The 20561-nt window shown below is 44.5% G+C and overlaps 1 protein-coding gene across 5 annotated transcripts in view; it reads left to right on the top strand.

Moving 5' to 3' along the window:
* The window catches only part of ATAD5 (ATPase family AAA domain containing 5), a 45460-nt gene that overhangs the window by 16205 nt on the left and 8694 nt on the right, over positions 1–20561 (top strand). For 3 of the 5 annotated variants that reach the window (XR_013623610.1, XM_078778967.1, XM_068115760.2), the window contains exons 11-16: positions 1775–1904; positions 2206–2363; positions 3732–3933; positions 6963–7056; positions 16316–16395; positions 16757–16935. Coding sequence is in view for 4 of the 5 variants with exons in the window: in XM_078778967.1 (XP_078635093.1) it covers positions 1775–1904; positions 2206–2363; positions 3732–3933; positions 6963–7056; positions 16316–16395; positions 16757–16935 (843 nt within the window). In the remaining variant the exon portion in view is untranslated. The remainder of the gene's footprint in view (positions 1–1774; positions 1905–2205; positions 2364–3731; positions 3934–6962; positions 7057–16315; positions 16396–16756; positions 16936–20561) is intronic. The other 2 variants (XM_078778968.1, XM_078778969.1) reach the window with 2 other exon arrangements.

Consider the following 20561-nt stretch of genomic DNA (forward strand, 5'->3'; position numbering starts at 1 on the left):
GGGCCCTGTGCTTTTTCTGGTCTTTATCAATGATCTCCCCGACTCTCTGGAAAATCCTCTCTATCTCTTTGCTGATGACTCCATTCTCTGCCGCTCCATTCCTCTTCCCTCAGATCGGCAGTCTGCAGCCTCCTCACTCTCTGAAGACCTGGACAAAATCACAGACTGGTCAAACAAGTGGAACATGTCTTTCAATCCTGACAAATCTCACACTGTTACTATGTCTCTCCGAAAAGATCGACTGGACAACCCTCCCAGCTACTTTCTCAACAATCCTCTCCAAGAAGTTCTGTCGCTCAAGCTTTTGGGTCTCACTATCTGCCATGATCTTTCTTGGGAAAACCACATTTCCAAGCTGGCCTCCAAAGCCAGTCGCCGACTGGGCATCCTTCGTCGTGCGAAGTCCTTCCTCACCACACCTGAGCTCCTCACCACATCCAAGGCTTTCATCCACAGCTCAATGGAATACTGTTCTCCCCTATGGGCCGGTGCTCCTGCCTCACACCTAACTCGGCTTCACGCTGTTGAAACCAAAGCTTTCAGAATCATTGGAATCTCCCGTGATGAAGCTATCTCCGAGGGCCTTTCACTCGCTCACCGCAGACAGGTGGGTAGTCTTTCTGTCTTCTACCGACTCCTCTCCGGCCTTTCTCCCCCAGCTCTCTCTGTGCTTTGTCCCCCAAATATTCCTACAGGTCGCACAAGATCTGCCAGCAACCCTCTGATGGTTAAACTGCCGAAATCTCGGCTCTCTGCTCACCTTCACTCTTTCATTCCTCCTTTCTCCCGCCTCTGGAACAAACTCCCACACTCCCTTCAATCCCACTCCTCCCTCCAGGTCTTTAAAACAGCTGTTCACCACCATCTCTTATCTTCCCCCATCCAAAACCTTGATCTTTTCTACGCCCGCTAATTCACCCCAGATCCACCTTGTTTGAAATTCCAACTTCTTTCCTGGAAGTCCTGGCAGTGTCCATATGTTTTATACCTCTCCCCCCCCCCCCCTTCCCATGCGTCCCCCCCCAAAGCCCTCTCCCTCCCACAGATCTCTCGATGTCCCTGCTGTCAAATGTTGTGTTTGTGTCCTTCCCCCTCTCTCCCCATTTTGTCTACCGCTCCCCATGTTATATGTTTTACGTGTCGGTTTGTCTTTCTGTGTGATTAATGTTGGCTCTTTCACGAGCCTCGATCTTGTATACAAAAAAAAAAAAAAAAAAATTTTGATTTGTCAACACTTTCCTCAAAAGCCCTTGGATCACAAACAACAAGTCCACCATGAAAAGGTCTTTGTGAGTCATTGTTTTTTTTATTCTGAGGTTGTGGTCCCACTGTTTGGAGAGATTCTGGGCTGAAAGGGTCAAAACTTTTATGAAGAACGGAACCTAGCTGATGGTTCAAGCAGTCAGAAAATCCGTCAATTGGTTACAAATCAATCAGTGAGGCTCTTACTTTCGGTTTACAAATATTTTAGCCATATTGTTCAATACATGATTATAATTGTTGTTGGGAAGATTTTTATGGGAGGAGGGGAGGTGGAAGGAAATCGTGCGCGTGCGTGTGAATGCATGCATGCATATGTGCGTGCAAGTTGCTGCTGTTGATTGCTATCTCCACACGTGGATGGGATCCAGGAGATTGAACGGAGACACACCGTGTCTCAATGTATCCACCTCCGTGTGTATGTATGTCAGTGATGTTTTTTATATGCAAGTCTGAATATTTTAATGACCACATAAAAACGGCTAATATCAATGTTCCTGTATGTTTATCTCAGGCTGCTCAATGTGTCAAGACGGACATCCAACACCAAGCACTGCTTGAAGAGATAAAAGCCGCTCAGCCAGGATTATCTGTTAACACGTTCTACCAACGGCTGCTGAGTAAGCGCTTTTCTGACAGTCCAGGTAATCTTTGTTTGCAGAAGTTATTTTACAGCTGGATTTATACTTCTTTTTTTTGTACAGTTTGCCTTTTTGCCTTGTAGCGGAGAAGGTGAGTGGGTGGGAAGGGGTAGTGGTAGCTAACTCTCAATTTAATAAGTGATATCTACCACATTGAAACAGAAAGAACAGCTGGAAACGGCATTTTATGCCTCAAGGGTTTTTCAGGCATTTGCCATCCGCTTTGGAATGCCAAAATGAAGTCATTCTTTGAATTGATTACAATTTGACGTATCCATGTATCCCATCACCTTTTCCTCTTCAGCAGGCTTCAGGCACAGCAACATGGAAGGCATCAAAGACAAAGGACATCAGGGTTCAATAAACCACTTGGGTGTCCAAAACAAGCGCAAGGCAGAGGGAGGAAGCAACCGGAATTGCAGGAGAAAGCGACGGCGGCCGGAAATGGAGGAAAAGGCTGAGGTGATCATCATAAAGGATCATTTAAAAGGAGTGTATTTTCTGTTTTGAAAGCAGAATTTTATTCCGTCAAATATATGAAATTTTATTCCGTCGCTGCCCTATTTTTGTCGGAGTGTCGGAGTGAACTCCATTCAATGTACAATGTGTGCTGAGTGGGTTCATCAAAAATGTAGTGGTTTAAGAGGGTCATTAGCCACTAACCAGTGTGGCAGCTACATTCAAATGTAAGGTGTGCACAGAGGGAGCTGCAGATGGAGGAAATGTTGAGTTGGATCTTGGAGACGGCGTGAAGCTGGAAGGTGTGAAAACATTTTGCTACCTCGGAGACATACTGAATGGAGAAGGTGGATCAGACTCGGCAACGGTTGCTAGAGTGAGATGTGCATGGAAGAAGTTTCGGGAACTGAGTGGCGTGCTGACGAGGAGGGGAGTGTCGTTGAAGCTGAAGGGAAAGGTGTATGCTGCATGTGTGAGAAGTGTTATGATTTATGGGAGCGAGACATGGGTAATGAATGTAGAGCAGCAATGAAGGCTGGAAAGAGTGAAAATGCGAATGGTTCTGTGGATGTGTGGAGTATCATTGAGAGAGAGGAAGACAAATGATGAATTGCAAAAGATGATGGGAATAGAGCCTGTGATGGATGCTGTGAAGAGAAACAGGTTGAGATCGTTTGGTCATGTGTTGAGGAAGGATGAAAGTGACTGGTTGAGAAGAGTGATGGAAATGAATGTAGAAGGAAGTAGAGGACGGGGAAGACCGAGAAAGACTTGGCTAAAGATGGTGGAAGAAGAAATGCGGGCAAGGGGGTTAACAAGGGGAGATGCAGAAAATAGGGAAAAATGGAGAAGATTGTCATGGGGACCGCAAGGCTAACCACCCCTGCTCTTGCAGGGAAAATGGCCTTAAAATGCCTGTTGTTGTTGTTTGTTGCTGCCCTATTTTTGTTCAACGATGAACTGTTCAGCAAGAACCTTTTGTTTTGTTTTTTTATGAAAACAAAAATCTCAATTTAATCCATTTTAAATTGTGGCTGTAACACAACAAAATGTGAAAAAGCCATGGAGTGTGAATACTTTCGGAAGGCACTGTACTTTGGTTATTGTCATAACTTGGTGTTCACTTCTGCTGTTTTATTCTTTTTAATACTGTTATTAATGTTGTTAAGAAGAGTGAAATTAATTTATGCTATCTGCAAAACTATTCAGGTCTTGCCCAAAATTGATATGTCAGTCTTTGGGGTGAAATAACAGGGCTATACTCTTCCGCCACGCCTTCACATGCGCCTCTGCTGCCATGCTTTTTTTGTTTGCACGCAAAATATTTCAAACATTCATTTTAATCCAACTTTGGAATTTTTCTGCTTGCAGACCTTGAAAGATGCTGAAAGTGATATTGTGATCGGTGCTTCTAGCCGAAGCAATTCAGAGGCGGTAGGAATATCGGACCGTGCCAGAATGAAAGTACGAAGGCACTCTGGAGATGCTTTACGACATGGCATGAGTAAAGCAGAATCATTTGACGCTTCTGGATATGGCATTGCTGGGGAAGAAGCCTCTAAAAGAAACTTTGGTGTGATTATTTTCTTCTTGATGTTTTTGTTAAAAAAAATTCCTTTCTTTGTTGTTCACAATATGTTTTGTTTGTTTGTATGTTGTTTATGATGCAGATATGGTGTTTTAAACATTACATTAAACTGTTTGTTTTGCATCAAAGATAACGATATTATTTGAAGGATGTTGGAAATGCAATGTCATTATTTAAATATACAGTAGCGTCAAAATGATATTGACACTGGCATTGATTGGACACACTTTTTAATTTTATTTTTCTAAAGTGATCTAAAGCTCTTGGATGAGCTTGTAGATATGTCACATGTAGAATAGTGACATGAGGAGATGCCAATGTACTTTTGCATGAAATACAAGGACGTTTTTATGCCTCTGCCAAGGAAGTCACCGGAGGCATTACGTTTTCGGGTTGTCTGTCCGGCTGTCCGTCCGTCCATCCGTGATAGGTTTTCGTTACCGTGATAATTTGAGAACGCCTGAAGGAATCTTAGTCAAAGTTGGTGCAGGTATGTATAATGAGGTAAAGATGAACTGATTCGATATTTGGGGTCATGCAGTCAAAGGTCAGATGTCATGTTAGGTAAAATTTATGTTACCGCATTAACTTGTGAACCAGTGATGGGATTCTGACCAAAGTTGGTACAAGTATGTATTATAATAATAATAATAATAATTCATTTATTTTGTATAGCGCTTTTCATGAAGCCCAAAGGCGCTTTGACAGAGTGCAAAACATAATGCATAACAAAACATGAAAACAACAATTGCAAAAAGACAAGAATCAATAGGGAAATATTTAAAGCAAAAGGAGGGAGAAGGAGAAGTGATAGTCAGGGGTTAAATGCTGTGGGTTGAATGTTGAATGCAGTGCTGAACAGGTGGGTCTTGAGTGATGTTTTGAATGTGGTGAGTGAGGAGGAGTCTCTGATGGTGTGAGGTAGTGAGTTCCAGAGGGTGGGAGCAGCGATGGAGAAGGCCCTGTCCCCCCAGGATCTGAATTTGGTCCGGATGGGGGGGGGGGGGGGGGGGGTCGGTCAGGAGGTTGGTACCAGCAGAGCGGAGGTTGCGGGTGGGAGTGTGTCTGGAGAGGAGGTCAGCCAGGTAGGATGGGGGCCAGGTTATGGAGGGCTTTGTAGGTCAAGAGGAGGATTTTGTACTGGATTCTCTGGGAGATGGGGAGCCAGTGAAGCTTGTAAAGGACGGGGGTGATGTGGTCACGGGTCCGGGAATGGGTGAGTAGACGGGCAGCGGAGTTCTGAATGTATTGGAGTTTATTGGTGATTGTTGAGGGTGAACCATAGAGGAGGCTATTGCAGTAGTCCAGACGGGAGGTGATGAAGGCGTGGATGAGGGTTTCTGCAGCCGTGGAGGAGAGGGATGAGCGGAGACGGGCGATGTTTTTCAGGTGAAAGAAGGCTCTCTTTGTGATCTGTTTAGTGTATTTGTCGAAGGAGAGGGTTTGGTCAAAGATGACGCCAAGATTCCGGATGAGAGGGGAGGTAGATACTGGGATACCGTCGATGTTGAAGGCAAAGTTATGGGTGGATTTTGTGAGCGTTTTTGGGCCAATGATGATTATTTCAGATTTATCACAGTTAAGTTTGAGGAAGTTGATTTGAAGCCAGGATTTTATTTCAGAGACACAGTTTGTCAGGATAGAGTGGGTGTCGGTGGAGACGGACTTGGTGGAGATGAAAAGCTGGATGTCATCGGCGAAGCAGTGGAATTGGAGTGAGGTATTATGATGCAAAGATTGACTGATTTGATTTTGGGTTCAATAGGTCAAAGGTCAAAGTCTGTAATAGGTTTATAACTTGAGAACGGCTTAAGGGATCTAATTCAAACTTGGTACAGGTATGTATAATGATGTAAAGATCAACTAATTGGATTTTGGGGTCACGAGGTCAAATGTCAGATGTCCTGTCGGGTAAAAATTCTGTTGCCGAGCTAACTTATGAACCAGTAATGGGTTTTTCACCAAACTTGGTATAATTATATATTATGATGCAAACATAAACTGATTTGATATGGGGGTCGAGGTCAAAGCTCAGAGGTCATGTTAAGTAAAAATTATTTTGTCACCATGATAACTTAACGGCTGAAGGGAACTAACCCTAACTTGGTACAAGTATGTATAATGATGAATGAATGAATGGATTACATTATGGGCTGAAGAGGTCAAAGGTCAGAGGTTCCATTGGGTTAAAAAATATCTCCTACTGCGTTAACTTGTGAATCAGTGGTGGGACTTTGGCCAAACTTGGTACAACTATATATTACGATGAAAAGATGACCTGATTAGATTTTGGCGTCAGAGGTCATGTCAGGTAAAACTATGATGCTTGAAAACAGCTGAAGAGATTTAAATCAAACTTGGTCCAAGTATGTATAATGATCTAATAATATACGTGGGGGCATATTGTTTGACCTTGTGACGTCAAAGAGTGTCGTTCTAGTTTTTTTGTTTTTGTATACATAGTCGAGGCTCGTATCAGAGCTAACACATAGAACATATAATAACAAGAGACAGACAGACACACAGACACAGAAAGAGAGAGAAGCGCAACGACAGTAAAGAACAGGGACATCAGGAGATCTGTGGAAGAGAGAGGGCAGGGGCCGTATACACGGGATAAACAAGATGGACACTACAGGGGATTTCAGGAACGAAAACAAGGAATTTGAAGGAGGTGGATTTCCCAGGGTAGAAAAGATCAAGGTTTTGGATAGGGGAAGATAAGAGATGGTTGTGAACAGCTGTTTTGAAGACATGGAGGGAGGAGTGGGATTGAAGAGAGTGTAGGAGTTTGTTCCAGGGGTGGGGAAAAAAACGAATGAAAGAGACATTCAGACATGGGGAAAATAAACATGGTACATTGGATGTCAACATGGAATCCCAGTGTAATGAGTGTGTGCAAGGGAATAGACAACAGGTTGCCAATGTGTTTGTTTTCTGAAGAACAAGGCTTGTGGACAGCTTTTTACTTTACGGCTGCTGTAACTGGTGAAATGTATTTTTTTTTTTTGCAGAATTTGTGGACAACCAGCTGTGGACTGACCGATACCAGCCCAAGGCCTCGAAGGACATTGTCGGTAACACTGGAGCCGTAAGCAGGTTGCACAGGTTGGTTACCTTTTTAACAAGCACTGATGATGCAACACAACGTGGACAATTTGATGTGTCCCAAAATAATACGGCACTTTTGAAATGACGTAATCCTGCCCCTGATTGATCAGCACACGTGCACAGAAAGCCCTGGTGTCGAAATAAATAGCTGCAACCTTGATCTCTTTCATGCCTCCAAGTAAGGATTCAAGAAGGAAATGACAAATATAATTTCAAGAAACCAAAAGTACTTATTAGCGTACCTGCGAGAAAGGGTCATGTCTCCACACAATGAAACGGTTGGAGAACTTCATGATCAACTCGTTCAAAAAGTTGATATCTTGCTGTCTGTAAATTACAAAAACTCCTGACGATGTGGGCCCCGTGAAACGCCGAAGGTTCGTAGACAGGTGCATTACCCAAACCTTTGTGCTTCTTGACACTGATAGGAAGTCATATCTGGGGCTTGTTGATGCACAGGATAGGTTTTAAAAGGCGATATTTACTGTTAATCACGTTTGGAGGAGGGGAGTGGGAGTTGTGTGGGCTGAGAATGCCATTATAAATACTAGTGGGGTCATCCATGGGAATCCCACGGGCATGGAGGTGTATCGTTACGATCAGTGCAGCCGTTTTTGCGGTACCCGGGACAATAACGTTAGGCGGGAGTCCAAGCCTGAAAATGCTGGAGACCAAAGCTGAAATTGGGAAAAATAATAGAGCCGATTATACTCCAGGGGGTCGCAGGATTACCCACCCAAAATTTTGTTGCCGTTTTTTGCCGTTTTTGCGGCTGTTTTTGCAGTACCTGGGAACGGACAGACAGACAGACGGACGGACATTTGGTGAATTATAGGAAGATGTTTTTTCTTTGGTTTCACAGCCACAAAATAAATTATACTACAGTCACATGAAAAAGTAAGTACACCCTATGTAAAGTTTTGACTTTTTCAACACATTTCAACATACAGCTATTTGATCTTCATTTCAACAATATTGATAGATAAAGGTGATATAATATAACAAATATGAAACATTTACATTTTGTAGTCCATTGTATAATTTAAATAAACATAAATGCAAATTTCGCATGTGGAAAAAGTAAGTACACCCCAACATTTATCACTACGTCAAATACCTAAAATTAGAATCAGGTGCACCAGCTCAGGTGCAAATGATTAGAACATCGTTAGAGAGGATCTTGGAGGAACCTGTCTTATTTAAACCTCAGACATTTCGTTTGGTTTGCTCTTTGTTGTTGAAGTGTGCGGCGTCACCATGCCTAGATCAAAAGAGCTCTCTGAGGCCTTCAGAAAGAAGGTTATAGAGGCCTACGAGTCTGGGAAGGGATTTAAAAAGATCTCCAAACAATTTGAAATCAATCATTCGACTGTCCGGAAGATCATCTACAAGTGGAGAGGATTCCAAACAACTGCCAACTTGTTCAGGCCAGGCCGCCCCAGCAATTTCAGCCCGAGAGACCGCAAGATGCTGAAAGAAGTCTCGGAGAACCCCAGAATGTCATCACGGGACCGACAGGTAGCTCTTGCCACTGTTGATGTCAAAGTGCACGAGTCTACCATTAGAAAGAGGCTGCACAAATTTGATCTACATGGGAGGTGTGCCAGGAGGAAACCTTTGCTGTCCAGAAAGAACATCAGGGCAAGACTAAAGTTTGCCAATGAACACCTAGGCAAAGACCAGCACTTCTGGAACAATGTGCTCTGGACAGATGAGTCAAAGGTAAAGCTATTTGGCCACAGTACCAGAAGACATGTTTGGCAAAAACCAAAGACAGCATTTGACCACAAGAACCTGATACCAATTGAGTACCAGTTTACTGGTAATTCCCTGTTTGTCGTTAAAGGCGGCAAAAAGGGTTGGCGTCAGGAAGGGCATCCGGCCGTAAAACATTGCTTCCAAAAGGGGACCAAAAAAACAACAACAACCACGGTTCCCGAAAAAGGCCAACCCCTGCTTTGCGGGGAAAAATGGCCTCTAAAGGTGGTTATTTTATTTTTTAAACCTGATACCAACTGTAAATCATGGTGGTGGAAATATTATGGTTTGGGGCAGCTTTGCTGCATCAGGGCCTGGGCAGCTCACCATCATAGAATCCACTATGAATTCTTCATTGTACCAGAGGGTGCTTGAGGATAATGTGAGGCCATCTGTCGGAGAGTTGAAGCTCAACCGAAGGTGGACCTTGCAACATGACGATGACCCTAAACATACCAGTAAATCCACCAAGGATTTTTTTTTTTTTTTTTTGATACAGAATCCAGGCTCGTGAAAGAGCTAACATTTATCACGCAAGCAAATCAAACAGACAACCAAAGTATATAAGATGGGGAGAGAAGGGGAAGCACACGAGCACAACATTTGAGAGCAGGGACATCAGGAGACGTGCTGGAGGGAGAGGGCTTGGGGGGAGGAGGCGTGGGAAGGGGGTGGGGGGTGGGAGAAGTATAAAACACAAAGACACCAAGGACTTCCAGGAAAGAAGTTGGTATTTCAAAAAAGTGGATTTTTGGGTGAAATTAGCAGGGGTAGAAAAGATCAAGGTTTTGGATGGGGGAAGATAAGAGATGGTGGTGAACAGCTGTTTTAAAGACCTGGAGGGAAGAGTGGGATTGAAGAGAGTGAGGGTGTTTGTTCCAGAGGTGGGAGAAAAGAGGAATGAAGGAGTGAAGGTGAGCAGTGAGTCTTGATTTTGGCAGTTTAACCATAAGAGGGTTGCAGGCAGATCTTGTGCGACCTGTCGGACTATTTGGGGGACAGAGCCCAGAGATAGCTGGGGGAGCAAGGCCAGAGAGGAGTCGGTAGAAGACGGAAAGACCACCAACCTGCCTGCCGTGAGTAAGTGAAAGGCCCTCGGGGATAGCTTCATCGTGGGAGATTCCAATGATGCTGAACGCTTTGGTTTCAACAGCGTGAAGACGAGCTTGGTGTGAGGCAGGAGCACCAGCCCAGAGGGGAGAGCAGTATTCCATTGAGCTGCGGATGAAAGCCTTGTATGTGGTGAGGAGCTCAGGTGTGCCAAGGAAGGACTTCGCACGACGGAGGATGCCCAGTCGGCGACTGGCTTTGGAGGCCAGATTGGAAATGTGTTTTTCCCAGGAAAGATCATGGCAGATAGTGAGACCCAAAAGCTTGAGTGACAGAACTTCTTGGAGAGGATTATTCAGAAAGTGGATGGGAGGGTTGTCCCGTCGGTCTTTTCGGAGAGACATCGTAAGAGTGTGAGATTTGTCAGGATTGAAAGACATGTTCCACTTGTTTGCCCAGTCTGTGATTTTGTCCAGGTCTGCAGAGAGTGAGGAGGCTGCAGACTGCCGATCTGAGGGATGAGGAATGGAGCGGCAGAGAGTGGATTCATCAGCAAAGAGATAGAGAGGATTTTCAAGAGAGTCAGAGAGATCATTGATGAAGACCAGAAAAAGCACAGGGCCCAGAACACTTCCTTGGGGAACTCCAGCCTGAACAGGAAGAGGAGATGAGAGAAACCCATTCAGGGCCACACGTTGACTACAACTAGAGAGGAAGTCCGCCAGCCATGCACGGAGATTTCCATGGATACCAAAGGAGAAGAGTTTGGTGAGCAGAAAATTTGAATGGCTGAAAATAAAGAAATGGAGGGTTCTGGAATGGCCATGTCAAAGCCCAGATCTAAATCCCATCGAGATGTTGTGGAGGGATTTGAAACGAGCTGTGCATGCAAGAAACCCCTCAAACATCGCACAGCTGAAAGAATTTTGCATGGAGGAGTGGGCAAAAATTTCTCCCAGTCGATGTCAGAGACTGGTAGACAGTTATAAGAAACGCCCACTTGAGGTTGTTTCTGCCAAAGGGGGCAATACCACCTATTAGAGCCAAAGGGGGCAATACCACCTATTAGAGCCAAGGGTGTACTTACTTTTTCCACATGCGAAATTTGCATTTATGTTTATTTAAATTATACAACGGACTACAAAATGTAAATGTTTCATGATATTTGTTACATTATATCACCTTTATTTATCAATATTGTTGAAATGAAGATCAAATAGCTGTATGTTGAAATGTGTTGAAAAAGTCAAAACTTTACATGGGGTGTACTTACTTTTTCATGTGACTGCAGATATTTGCATCTATTGGTGAAAGGAGAAGAGCGTAAGTGTGTGTGCGTTTAACCACAGCCAACGCCAGATAATTGTATTTGCAGGAAATGATAGGAACCCGACTCCTATCATCCACAGATGTTTCTCGTGTGTCGTATATTCTCGCAAGTCCGATTTTCAAATTCATTAACAGAACAATTAATGATGAACCATTTTTAAATTGCTACTCCTTCTCTAAATGCTGAATATTATGTTAAAAAGACGTTGAATTACAACGTTGAATATTATGTTGAATTACACATTTCGTGCTAGCAACAGCAGGTAAAAAGTGCAGTAACCGAGTCATTGTGAACACACCCAGCGCATGTGAAAAAGCCTCAATTATCCTTCATACGTCATTTTGAAAGTCCGGTATTGTGAAATGTGTTTTTCTTGTGTTACGGAGTTCTCTACAATCTCCTGGTCTCGGTAACCTCCGAACCCCGAGAGGAGCCCCGGCAGAAAAATATGTTACCCTGTGTTTAAAATCAATAGTGAAACCACACCAATAATTACAAATGAACAAAATAGTATTAGAAATCACACACAGGTATCACAGTACAACAAATGGCAATTAAGAGTGCAATATATATATATATATATATATATATATATATATATATATATATATATATATATATATATATATATATATATCTTATAAAGTCAGGTAACTCACTGCGCTGCCAGTGAGTGGAAGGACACTCCTCAATGTCTCTATAACCTTTCCCAAGGCGAATGTTATTCGTTCCAGCGGTCGGTAGAACGCAATCCGGTCGAAGCCCGAATCTCGCTCTCCAGTCGATATTCGAAGCGCGTACAGTGGGTGATGGAGCTCGCCCCGCCAAACTGTACAACGGCGTCCTCGAGAGGCGCACCTTCACCGCTCACTCAGCAAACCGCAACGTAATTGGAGACGAAGCGGTCGCACACACACATCCCCGACAGACGGTAGGATGTTGGGGTGAAGATGACACGAACCAAAACCTTCATAGGTGTCCGAAGCGCGGGGTTCAAAATAGCCGACGGCTCTTGCTTGAGCCGATGCCACGAGTCGAGGATTCGTCGGAATCACAGCGCCCAAATCTGACTACGCAGATTTCTCCCCTCCAGCGATAATTCCTATCGCCGGATGTCCTTTCAAGGAACTCAAACTCCCCTCGCGATTGTCGGTAGACCTTGCTCGTTACGGAGCGCCGACGTCACGCGTCTTCTCCGACTTTGCTCGCGCCGCTACTCCCTCTTCCTCTCTTCCGGTTCGGTTTCCTGTATCATTTAAAGTTAGCCTTTTTAACTTTAGATAACCGTTCCTGAATAATAAACCTTTTGAAGATAATAATAGTACATAAGATCAGAACTACGTCAAGTGGGTGAAAACCCCAATAACGGAAGTTACGAATCCGTAACACTTGCTTGTGATTTTAAAGTACTGACTAGTTTGTAATTTAGGTGTTCGAGATACCAGAATAATTATATTATAAAGAATATTGTTTGTGCATTGTATATTGACAAACACATCACCACTTTGATTATGACACAGATTCTGTGCTTGAAGATTATATTGATGTGTACAGAGTTCTCCACATTTTAAAAATTACCTGCACTTTGGTAAAAAAGCAATTCACAATTTCATTTTGCTTTTCGTTTTTGACATGGTGTAAACGTTACTTAAAACAAGTACACATACATTCAAAGTACACCGCCCCCATGCCAAATAATTAAATATCCTACAGCCTCACAGAGGCTGCATTGGGAGGGAGAGGTCTGCCGCTCCCCTTGTTTTTTGTGTTTTGTGTGTCGGTTTGACTTTTTGTGTGATTAATGTTGGCTCTTTCACGAGCCTCGATCTTGTATACAAAAAAAAAAAAAAAAAAAAGAAAAAAAAAGTGCCTGAGATATTGGCCAAATGAGAAAGAAAATAAATAAATGATTAATAATGAAAATAAATAAATAATAATCATGAAAAAATTAAATTCTTAATCAATTCGGTCATAGAACACATAAGCCACCACCATTTCATCAGAATCTGTAACTTTAAAAAAAAAAAAAATTTAGTCATTAATCGAATAATTAAATAATTAATCGATTAATTGATTAATTAATAAATCAAAAATAGCCTTTGCAGCCAAATCACCTGGTCATTGGCATGTCCAAATATCAGCTTCCTAACTCAAAAGGTGCCTGAGTTAATGGTCAGAAGAGAAAGGAAATTTGATTAATTAAATAAGTACTTAATTAATCGCTAATAATTAAATAACTCCTCAATTAATTGATTAATCAAAAAACAAAAAATAGCGTTTTTGACAAAGGACTTGCTCACTATTGTACCGAAATTTCAGCTTCCCAGCTCAAAGGATGGCTGAGATATCGCCCGGACAAACAAGAAAACAAGAAAGAAAACAAGAAAACAACCAGAGTGAAAACTGAGTACTCCCTTTCAGCGTGCGTCACTGCCGAGCCCCCTTCGGTGCCCGGCAATGACGATTTGCAATGCCTGGAGATGGCATAGGAAAGGTGCGGTGTACAACAACCGGAGTGAAAACTGAGTACTCCCTTTCAGCGTGCGTCACTGCCGAGCCCCCTTCAGTGACAGGCAATGACGTTTTGCAATGCCTGGAGATGGCATAGGAAAGGAGCGGTGCACATTACTTCTGCTATGCACAAGCTGAACAAGCAAGTTCTGCTACTCTCACTAAACCCTCTTTTGAGTGTGTCATTCTGTAATGTCAATAGCAGGACAGCATTATGACAATGTCGACCTGTGTGGTCCAGCGTGCCTGGTCAGGGTGATCACCATCCACCATCACCATTGTCTGTTGAGTGTGTGATGCGGGGGCAAGTCTGTTCAACATGTGGTGCGACGGTGGGGGCACATCCGTTGAGTGCGATGTGGTGGCAGGGGAGGGGGAATGTACGTTGAGCACGGCGCAATGGCGGGGTCACGTCTGCCCTCCTAGGGTGCGGCGCAATGGTGGCGTCACGTCTTTCTCTCCGAGGGTGAGGCGCAATGGCGGGGTCATGTCCGTCCTCCGAGGGGGTGGCGCAATGACGGGGTCACGTCCGCCCTCTGAGGGTGCATCACAATGGTGGGCTCACGTCCGCCCTCCGAGAGTGCAGCGCAATGGCGGGGTCACATCCGCCTTCCGAGTGTGCGGCGTAATGGCGGGGTCACGTCCGCCCTCCGAGGGTGCGGCGTAATGGCGTGGTCACATCCGTCCTCTGAGGGTGCTGCGTGATGGCGGGAACACGTCCACCCCCCTGAGGTTGTGCAATAATGGCGGTGTAACGTCTGCCCTCCGAGTGTGCGGCATAATGGCGGGGTCACGTCCTCCTCCGAGGGTGCGGCGTAATGGCGTGGTCACATCCATCCTCCGAGGGTGCGGTGCAATGGTGGGGTCACGTCCTGCCGAGGTTGCAGCACAATGCGGTTTATTAAAGTTATAGCCTGCGTATGATATGTTATTTGCTCTCAGGAAAAAAGTTGAACTCCACTTCAAATTCACATTTGAAATGAACCTGCAGGGTGGGTAAAACAATTAGGTTTTAATAAATGGTACCACTGGATGACAAATTAGTGCGGGCTTCTCTTGAAGTTTCTCCATATACATATCTGCTTTGTCTTGTTTGAGTGTTTTGTTTTGTTTTTAATTTGGTGAGAAAGCCTCACTTCATCTTAGTGCACTGGCAAAGAAACACCAGTAAATAATGTGCTTTTAATTATCAGTGAAGCACAGAGGCAGTTTGAGTTGCGGTCTGATTGTTACATTCGTCATGTTGGAGGACAAATTAATAATGTGCTTGTCAACATTTTTAAAGAATATGGGAATTTTGATGGAAAAATCAACAATACAAGGACATGGAACTTCATTAAATGATGAGGGCATGGTGAGAAATAATGCTTCCTATTATTTTCCTCTAAAACAGGTGAAGGTATTCTCGGATGAAGTAGTTTTGTAATTTTGTTATGATATAACTGTGCGTCCCGCTGACTTGTGAAGGCCTCTTTGAAGCACTTGTTATTATTGTCGGAAGAATAATGTTTTCCACAAAGGTGCTCCTTAAGTTTGCGGAAGAGATTAAAATCTGACGGAGCCACGTCTCGGCTGGTGATTCTTTGTGGCGGTGCTCCATTAACCATCTCTCGCACTCACAATCGTAATAGTACACCCAACTCTCATCTCATCTCCAGTCAGTCATCAGAACTCGTATCTCCAGTGCTTCATAGCACGAACAACGTGAGTTATCTGTCATCTTGACTAAAGTAGCACTGAGACCTCTAGTGTCAGAATCACAAAACCTCGCACTCAGTGGCAGGAAGAACGAAATGTGCGGATTGCGCTTTGTTTCATTCTAATATATTTACCTGTTTTGGAGAAAAAGAATAGGAGGCATTATTTTTCAGCACGCGTTCGTATTTTTCCACCAAAAGGTGACATCGCTTTTCACCCCTCAGCCCAAATTGGGCTAAGGGGGTATTGTCGTCCGGGCGTCCGTCAACTTTTGGTTTCCGTCAATTTCAAGGAGAACGGCTTGTCCGATTAAATCCATTTTTGCAGTGTGTGTTGGGGTTGAGTAGAGGAAGGTTCCTTTCGAAAATGGGCGCGCTGCGATTTTCAATATGGCCGCCACGGCAGCCATCCGGGCGTCCGACAACTTTTGGTTTCCGTCAATTTCGAGCAGAACGGCTTGTCTGATTAAATCCATTTTTGCAGTGTGTTAGGGTTGAGTAGAGGAAGGTTCCTTTCGAAAATGGGCGTGCTGCGATTTTCAATATGGCCGCCACGGCAGCCATCTTGAAATTGGTTTCCGTCAATTTCAATCAGAACGGCTTGTCCGATTAAATCCATTTTTGCAGTGTGTGTTGGGGTTGAGTTGAGGAAGGTTCCTTTCGAAAATGGGCACGCTTCGATTTTTCTATATGGCCGCCACGGCAGCCATCTTGAAATTGGTTTCCACCATGCATGGGCTGAGCGGTTACGCCCGCTTTGCGGTGCTATTTATTTATTTTATTATCCCAGCACCAACTGCCAACGGTGAACTAACTGTTCCGCAGGAAAACATAAACTGCCGGCTCTTATGGAGACCCCTGCATGTGATTAAATCTCAATGTAATGAGTGCTTTGTTGTGCCCATGTCAGTTGGCTCAAAGAGTGGAAGCAGCATGTGAACAAAGAGGCTAAGAGGAACCGTCGTGGGGACAAAGAAGCCAAGCATACAGGTAAACATCCTCCATATGCATGGCATTTTAACAGTTCGGAAAATTGCAATTTCTCGCTGTTGTTTCGACACGAATCGAATGCTTTCAGAGCCTGTCCTTTGCTCCTCAACCAATAATAACTGTCCTTATGCATCCCTGCTGCACATGAACAAAAGTATGTGTAATAAAGAAGTTTATAATGCAATGTAAATATGTGCACGGGATATTGATCTCGTAATACATGTGGCCTCACGTGCACATGACATCAGTATATGTTACAGATCTTTCTGCTTTGAGAAGGTTCTTCAATATGTACTCCTTCTAGCTTTACATGCAGTACTTTCCTTTCTTTTCATGCTGACCACCTTACTCGCATCTTCAGATTCCACCAAGCATGGGCCTTCAGACAGTGACTTTGAGTCTCAGTCTGACACTGAGTCAAGTATGACGACTGATTCCGACCTCGACGATGGCCTTTGCAGTGCAGCTCTTCTTTGTGGCCCACCAGGAGTCGGCAAGACTGCGGCAGTGTATGCCTGTGCACACGAGCTCGGGTATAAGGTAAGAGGTAGTTTTTGGGCAGTTCAGGTGGTGTGCGCACCCGGGTTCATTGGTTAAAATTGGACCAAACACAGAGATGTGCTTATCACAACATTCCAGTCAAATTGAGTTTGATGGTCAAGATAAGGCAGTATTCTAATTTTCTTAACCTTGAACTACTATACAGAGTGTTGCAAAAAAGTGGACGATTTGAACGTTTTATTGTAGAAAAATTACAAATGGGGTCAAGTTGAGTGATACATTGATGGAAAGCACACACCATGCCATTTTCAAATCACTCGTTGTACTGCTTTTAATTGACATTTTCAATGTGTGCATGAGTGAGCGTCCTCTGTGTTAAACAAGATTTGATCCTGACTGAAATTCTCCACACTTGTTTGCAAGTGGCCGGAGTGGTAGCCTGACGGTAGTCCTCTCCCTCTTGCTTCAAGACAGTTGTGGTTTGAGGTTTGTTGGCGTAAACTTGACCTTTGGCAGCACCCCAAAATAAAAAACCAATGGATTCAAATCCGGGCTGTGGGGGCGCTCACTCATGCGCTATGCCCAAGCTGATGACACGATTTCCAAACAGCTGGTGGAGCAAATCAGTGGTTTCACCTGCAATTTGCAGTAGAGCACCGTCCTGCATGAACCATGCAAGTCTTGAGTTGGTTTTGAGACGGTAGTTGAGCGAGATCAGCATGGAGTTGGCATTTTGAATGCTATATATAATACCAACAAGGAAATTAGACTTTCCGCCCTTACCCTTTAACATATTCATCTGAAACTTGGTGCATGGCTTTATTAGTCCTCTACCTGGTGGGGACTGTAGGGTTTGCCCTCCGTCTGTCCATCCATCTTTCCGTCCCACCTGTGGTTTTCTGCACTTTTTTCCATACCCTTTACATATTCACCTGAAACTTGGTAGACTGTTTTATTATCATAAGTTACAGAACAAGTTTGAGTTTTGGGGTTTCACCAATTTTTCATGGAGTTGTGTCCTGACTTCACCGTCCTGCTTTACACCCATTGGCAAATCTTCCCCATTCTTCTCTGCTGCCCCGGTTCGTCAGGGCAGCGCAGTCATGGTCAGTGCCGATTGGTTACCATGGACCAGACTTCCCCTCTTGTTTCTCTTTCTTGTTCTCTTTATATTTCTCTCTCTCCCTCTCTAACTCTATCGTGGCCCTGAAGTTGTGATGGCAGGGGTACACCACCCTGGATGTAGGGGATCTGTGGGTCGCTCCTGCGAGATCTGGTTGTTAAGTCTGGGTGTTAGTCCATGGCCCAGTGCAATTGGAAATCATGTTACCGTACATATTTAAGTTCCTGGTAGGAGTGCGTATCATGCTGGTAGGCAGTCACGTAACAGATATTGGATTTCACCGAAAGTCGTGTAACCGTGGTGTTAACCTACGTGCCAATTCGCTAGATCAATTGGATCCTTTCTTAGCCAACATGCGCCACTGTTGTGATGTGGGCAGGATAGGTCCAGAAACCAATCGGTTTTATGCATGTATTAAAATAAATGGCACATATTTGCAAACAAAAACAATCCACAAGTTACCCTGACACGTACACTTGTGTCCTCGGGATGATTAGATATTTAAAAGCAACTTGACAATCTAAAATAGGCCCTGCATTCGTCCGACAAAGAGACAATTGGGGGTGAAGAAAAGTCAGACACCTCTAACCTGGAGCGATAGCTCTGAGAAGTCGGAGTGTCCTACTGGAGGTTGCACGAGCTTGTGCCCACAGCGCCTAAACGGCACAACGCTTCACCCACGGCTATGGTGACTGGTGGCCGTGCGCTGCTGTTTATTGCGTCGATGCTCTTTGGTGGCACCAGACAACAACAGCCTCGAGGTCCATGAGAAGACCCTCCAGGGTACTGAGATGTCAGATGCTCTCCACTCATCTTCCTCGTCCACACCAGCAAGTCCCACACAGCGCAACCCGGCACGATAACGGCACAGGAGGATGTCCTTGATCCTGCCGCACGCCATCACTAAAGCTTTACAAAAACCCTGAAAGTCCCTGATCGAGCACCACCGCTGGGCGACGTCGACCACAGGACGTCCAACCCAGGTGATGATGAATGAACAGGCATAGACCGACGAAGCAGACGACTTGTGACTGACCGATCCTAGCGAAATCGACAGACCAATCCTAACGAGCAATCCAGGCGAAGCCGACAGACGACATCCCAAGACAGACCCAGAGTGTGTGATAATGCAGCCTCTTATTCCCGGCACTAACTCAGCCCATTTCCTGCTCTTGACCCGCATATTTGCATCCTGCCTCAATCTTATTGATGAGGGGTGCACGGCGTTGCCAGACCCCGCTATTGGTGTCTGCGTGACAAGTCCCTCACCCCGATTGGCTCTGGGCTCCATGAGTGTGTACAGTTTCTGATCCATGGTGCTGCTTACATTGGTAAACCAGCCGGTTTGAGCTGGTTCCAAGAGATGGAGGAAGAAAGATGGACTAGGAAAACCCATACATCTAATACATACGTAGCGTGTATCTATCCACCTGTATTACAGTACTCTTAACTGAACAGGTACTTAAGGAATAGATATTGTTATACTAAAGATGCATTCTGTAACCCCTTGGAGCCATAACCACAACACTATGTTATGGTCACTTGATCCTAAATGCTCCCCTATTAGGAAATCCTCATCTGCTCTGCCCTTTCCATATTCCTGGACAAGATCTATCCCTGGCAAGTTAAAATCCTTCATGATCGATACTCTTCCCTTGTCCACATGCCTTTCTGAATTCTTCATGTAGCCTCCCTTCCTCCTCTTCACACCTTTTGTTAACATTTTTCATAACTACAACCTAAATTGTAATGATCTGGTTATACATACAAGAGTGATGTGTTTGAGTTTGATACTCTGATTTCTGATGAAAGTTTTTTTTTTTGTATACTGAATCGAGGCTTGTGAAAGTATTCCTTGAAGATGAGAATTTACCTCGATCTGTATATCTCTGGTATTACCATTTCTCCATAAGTGCATAAATCCTGAAACGTGCAACAGAGTAGAGCCTAAAATATTGTGCTGTCCGTGCTGATAAAGACCGGTCTTGGACGGATTGCCGATCAAGCTTGCACTCCGATGCGTTCAGTAAAACATGGCGGTGTTCGTTACACGCGAGGGAAAGGAGAATGATTAACTTACCTGGACGGCTTCCACCAGACATCTTCGAACCTGCGATAATTCATTCAAACCGACACGGAATTCAAATGTACAAAAATACCGGCTTTATTGAAGAAATGCCGGCAACCAAATAATGCACGACAAAACTAAAATTCCTAAATGGAGCGCCCCCATACAGACTCGTACACACACAAAGGGAAAAATAACTGGTGAAAATACTGTGTAATGTTTCTGATCTCAGCTATGAGCGGCTTCTGAACCCCGTCGGGAATCGTCCAGACCCCGAGCGCGCAATCGTACGCGACGCAGGCCCTGGCGGGAAGTAGGCCTCAGCACGCCCTCGTTCATTCAGCCGTGCTTGTCTTCATCATCCGCTTCACCAGCACCCACGTCTTTCAGCGCACCCAGACGGCACCCAGCCAGTACTAACGAGCCAGTGAAAGGACAATGCAGCCGCTGAACCGATCGCCCGGACCATGAAGA

The sequence above is a fragment of the Myxine glutinosa genome, chromosome 5 (assembly GCF_964187855.1).
Source record: "Myxine glutinosa chromosome 5, kmMyxGlut1.1, whole genome shotgun sequence".
Taxonomy (NCBI): domain Eukaryota; kingdom Metazoa; phylum Chordata; class Myxini; order Myxiniformes; family Myxinidae; genus Myxine; species Myxine glutinosa.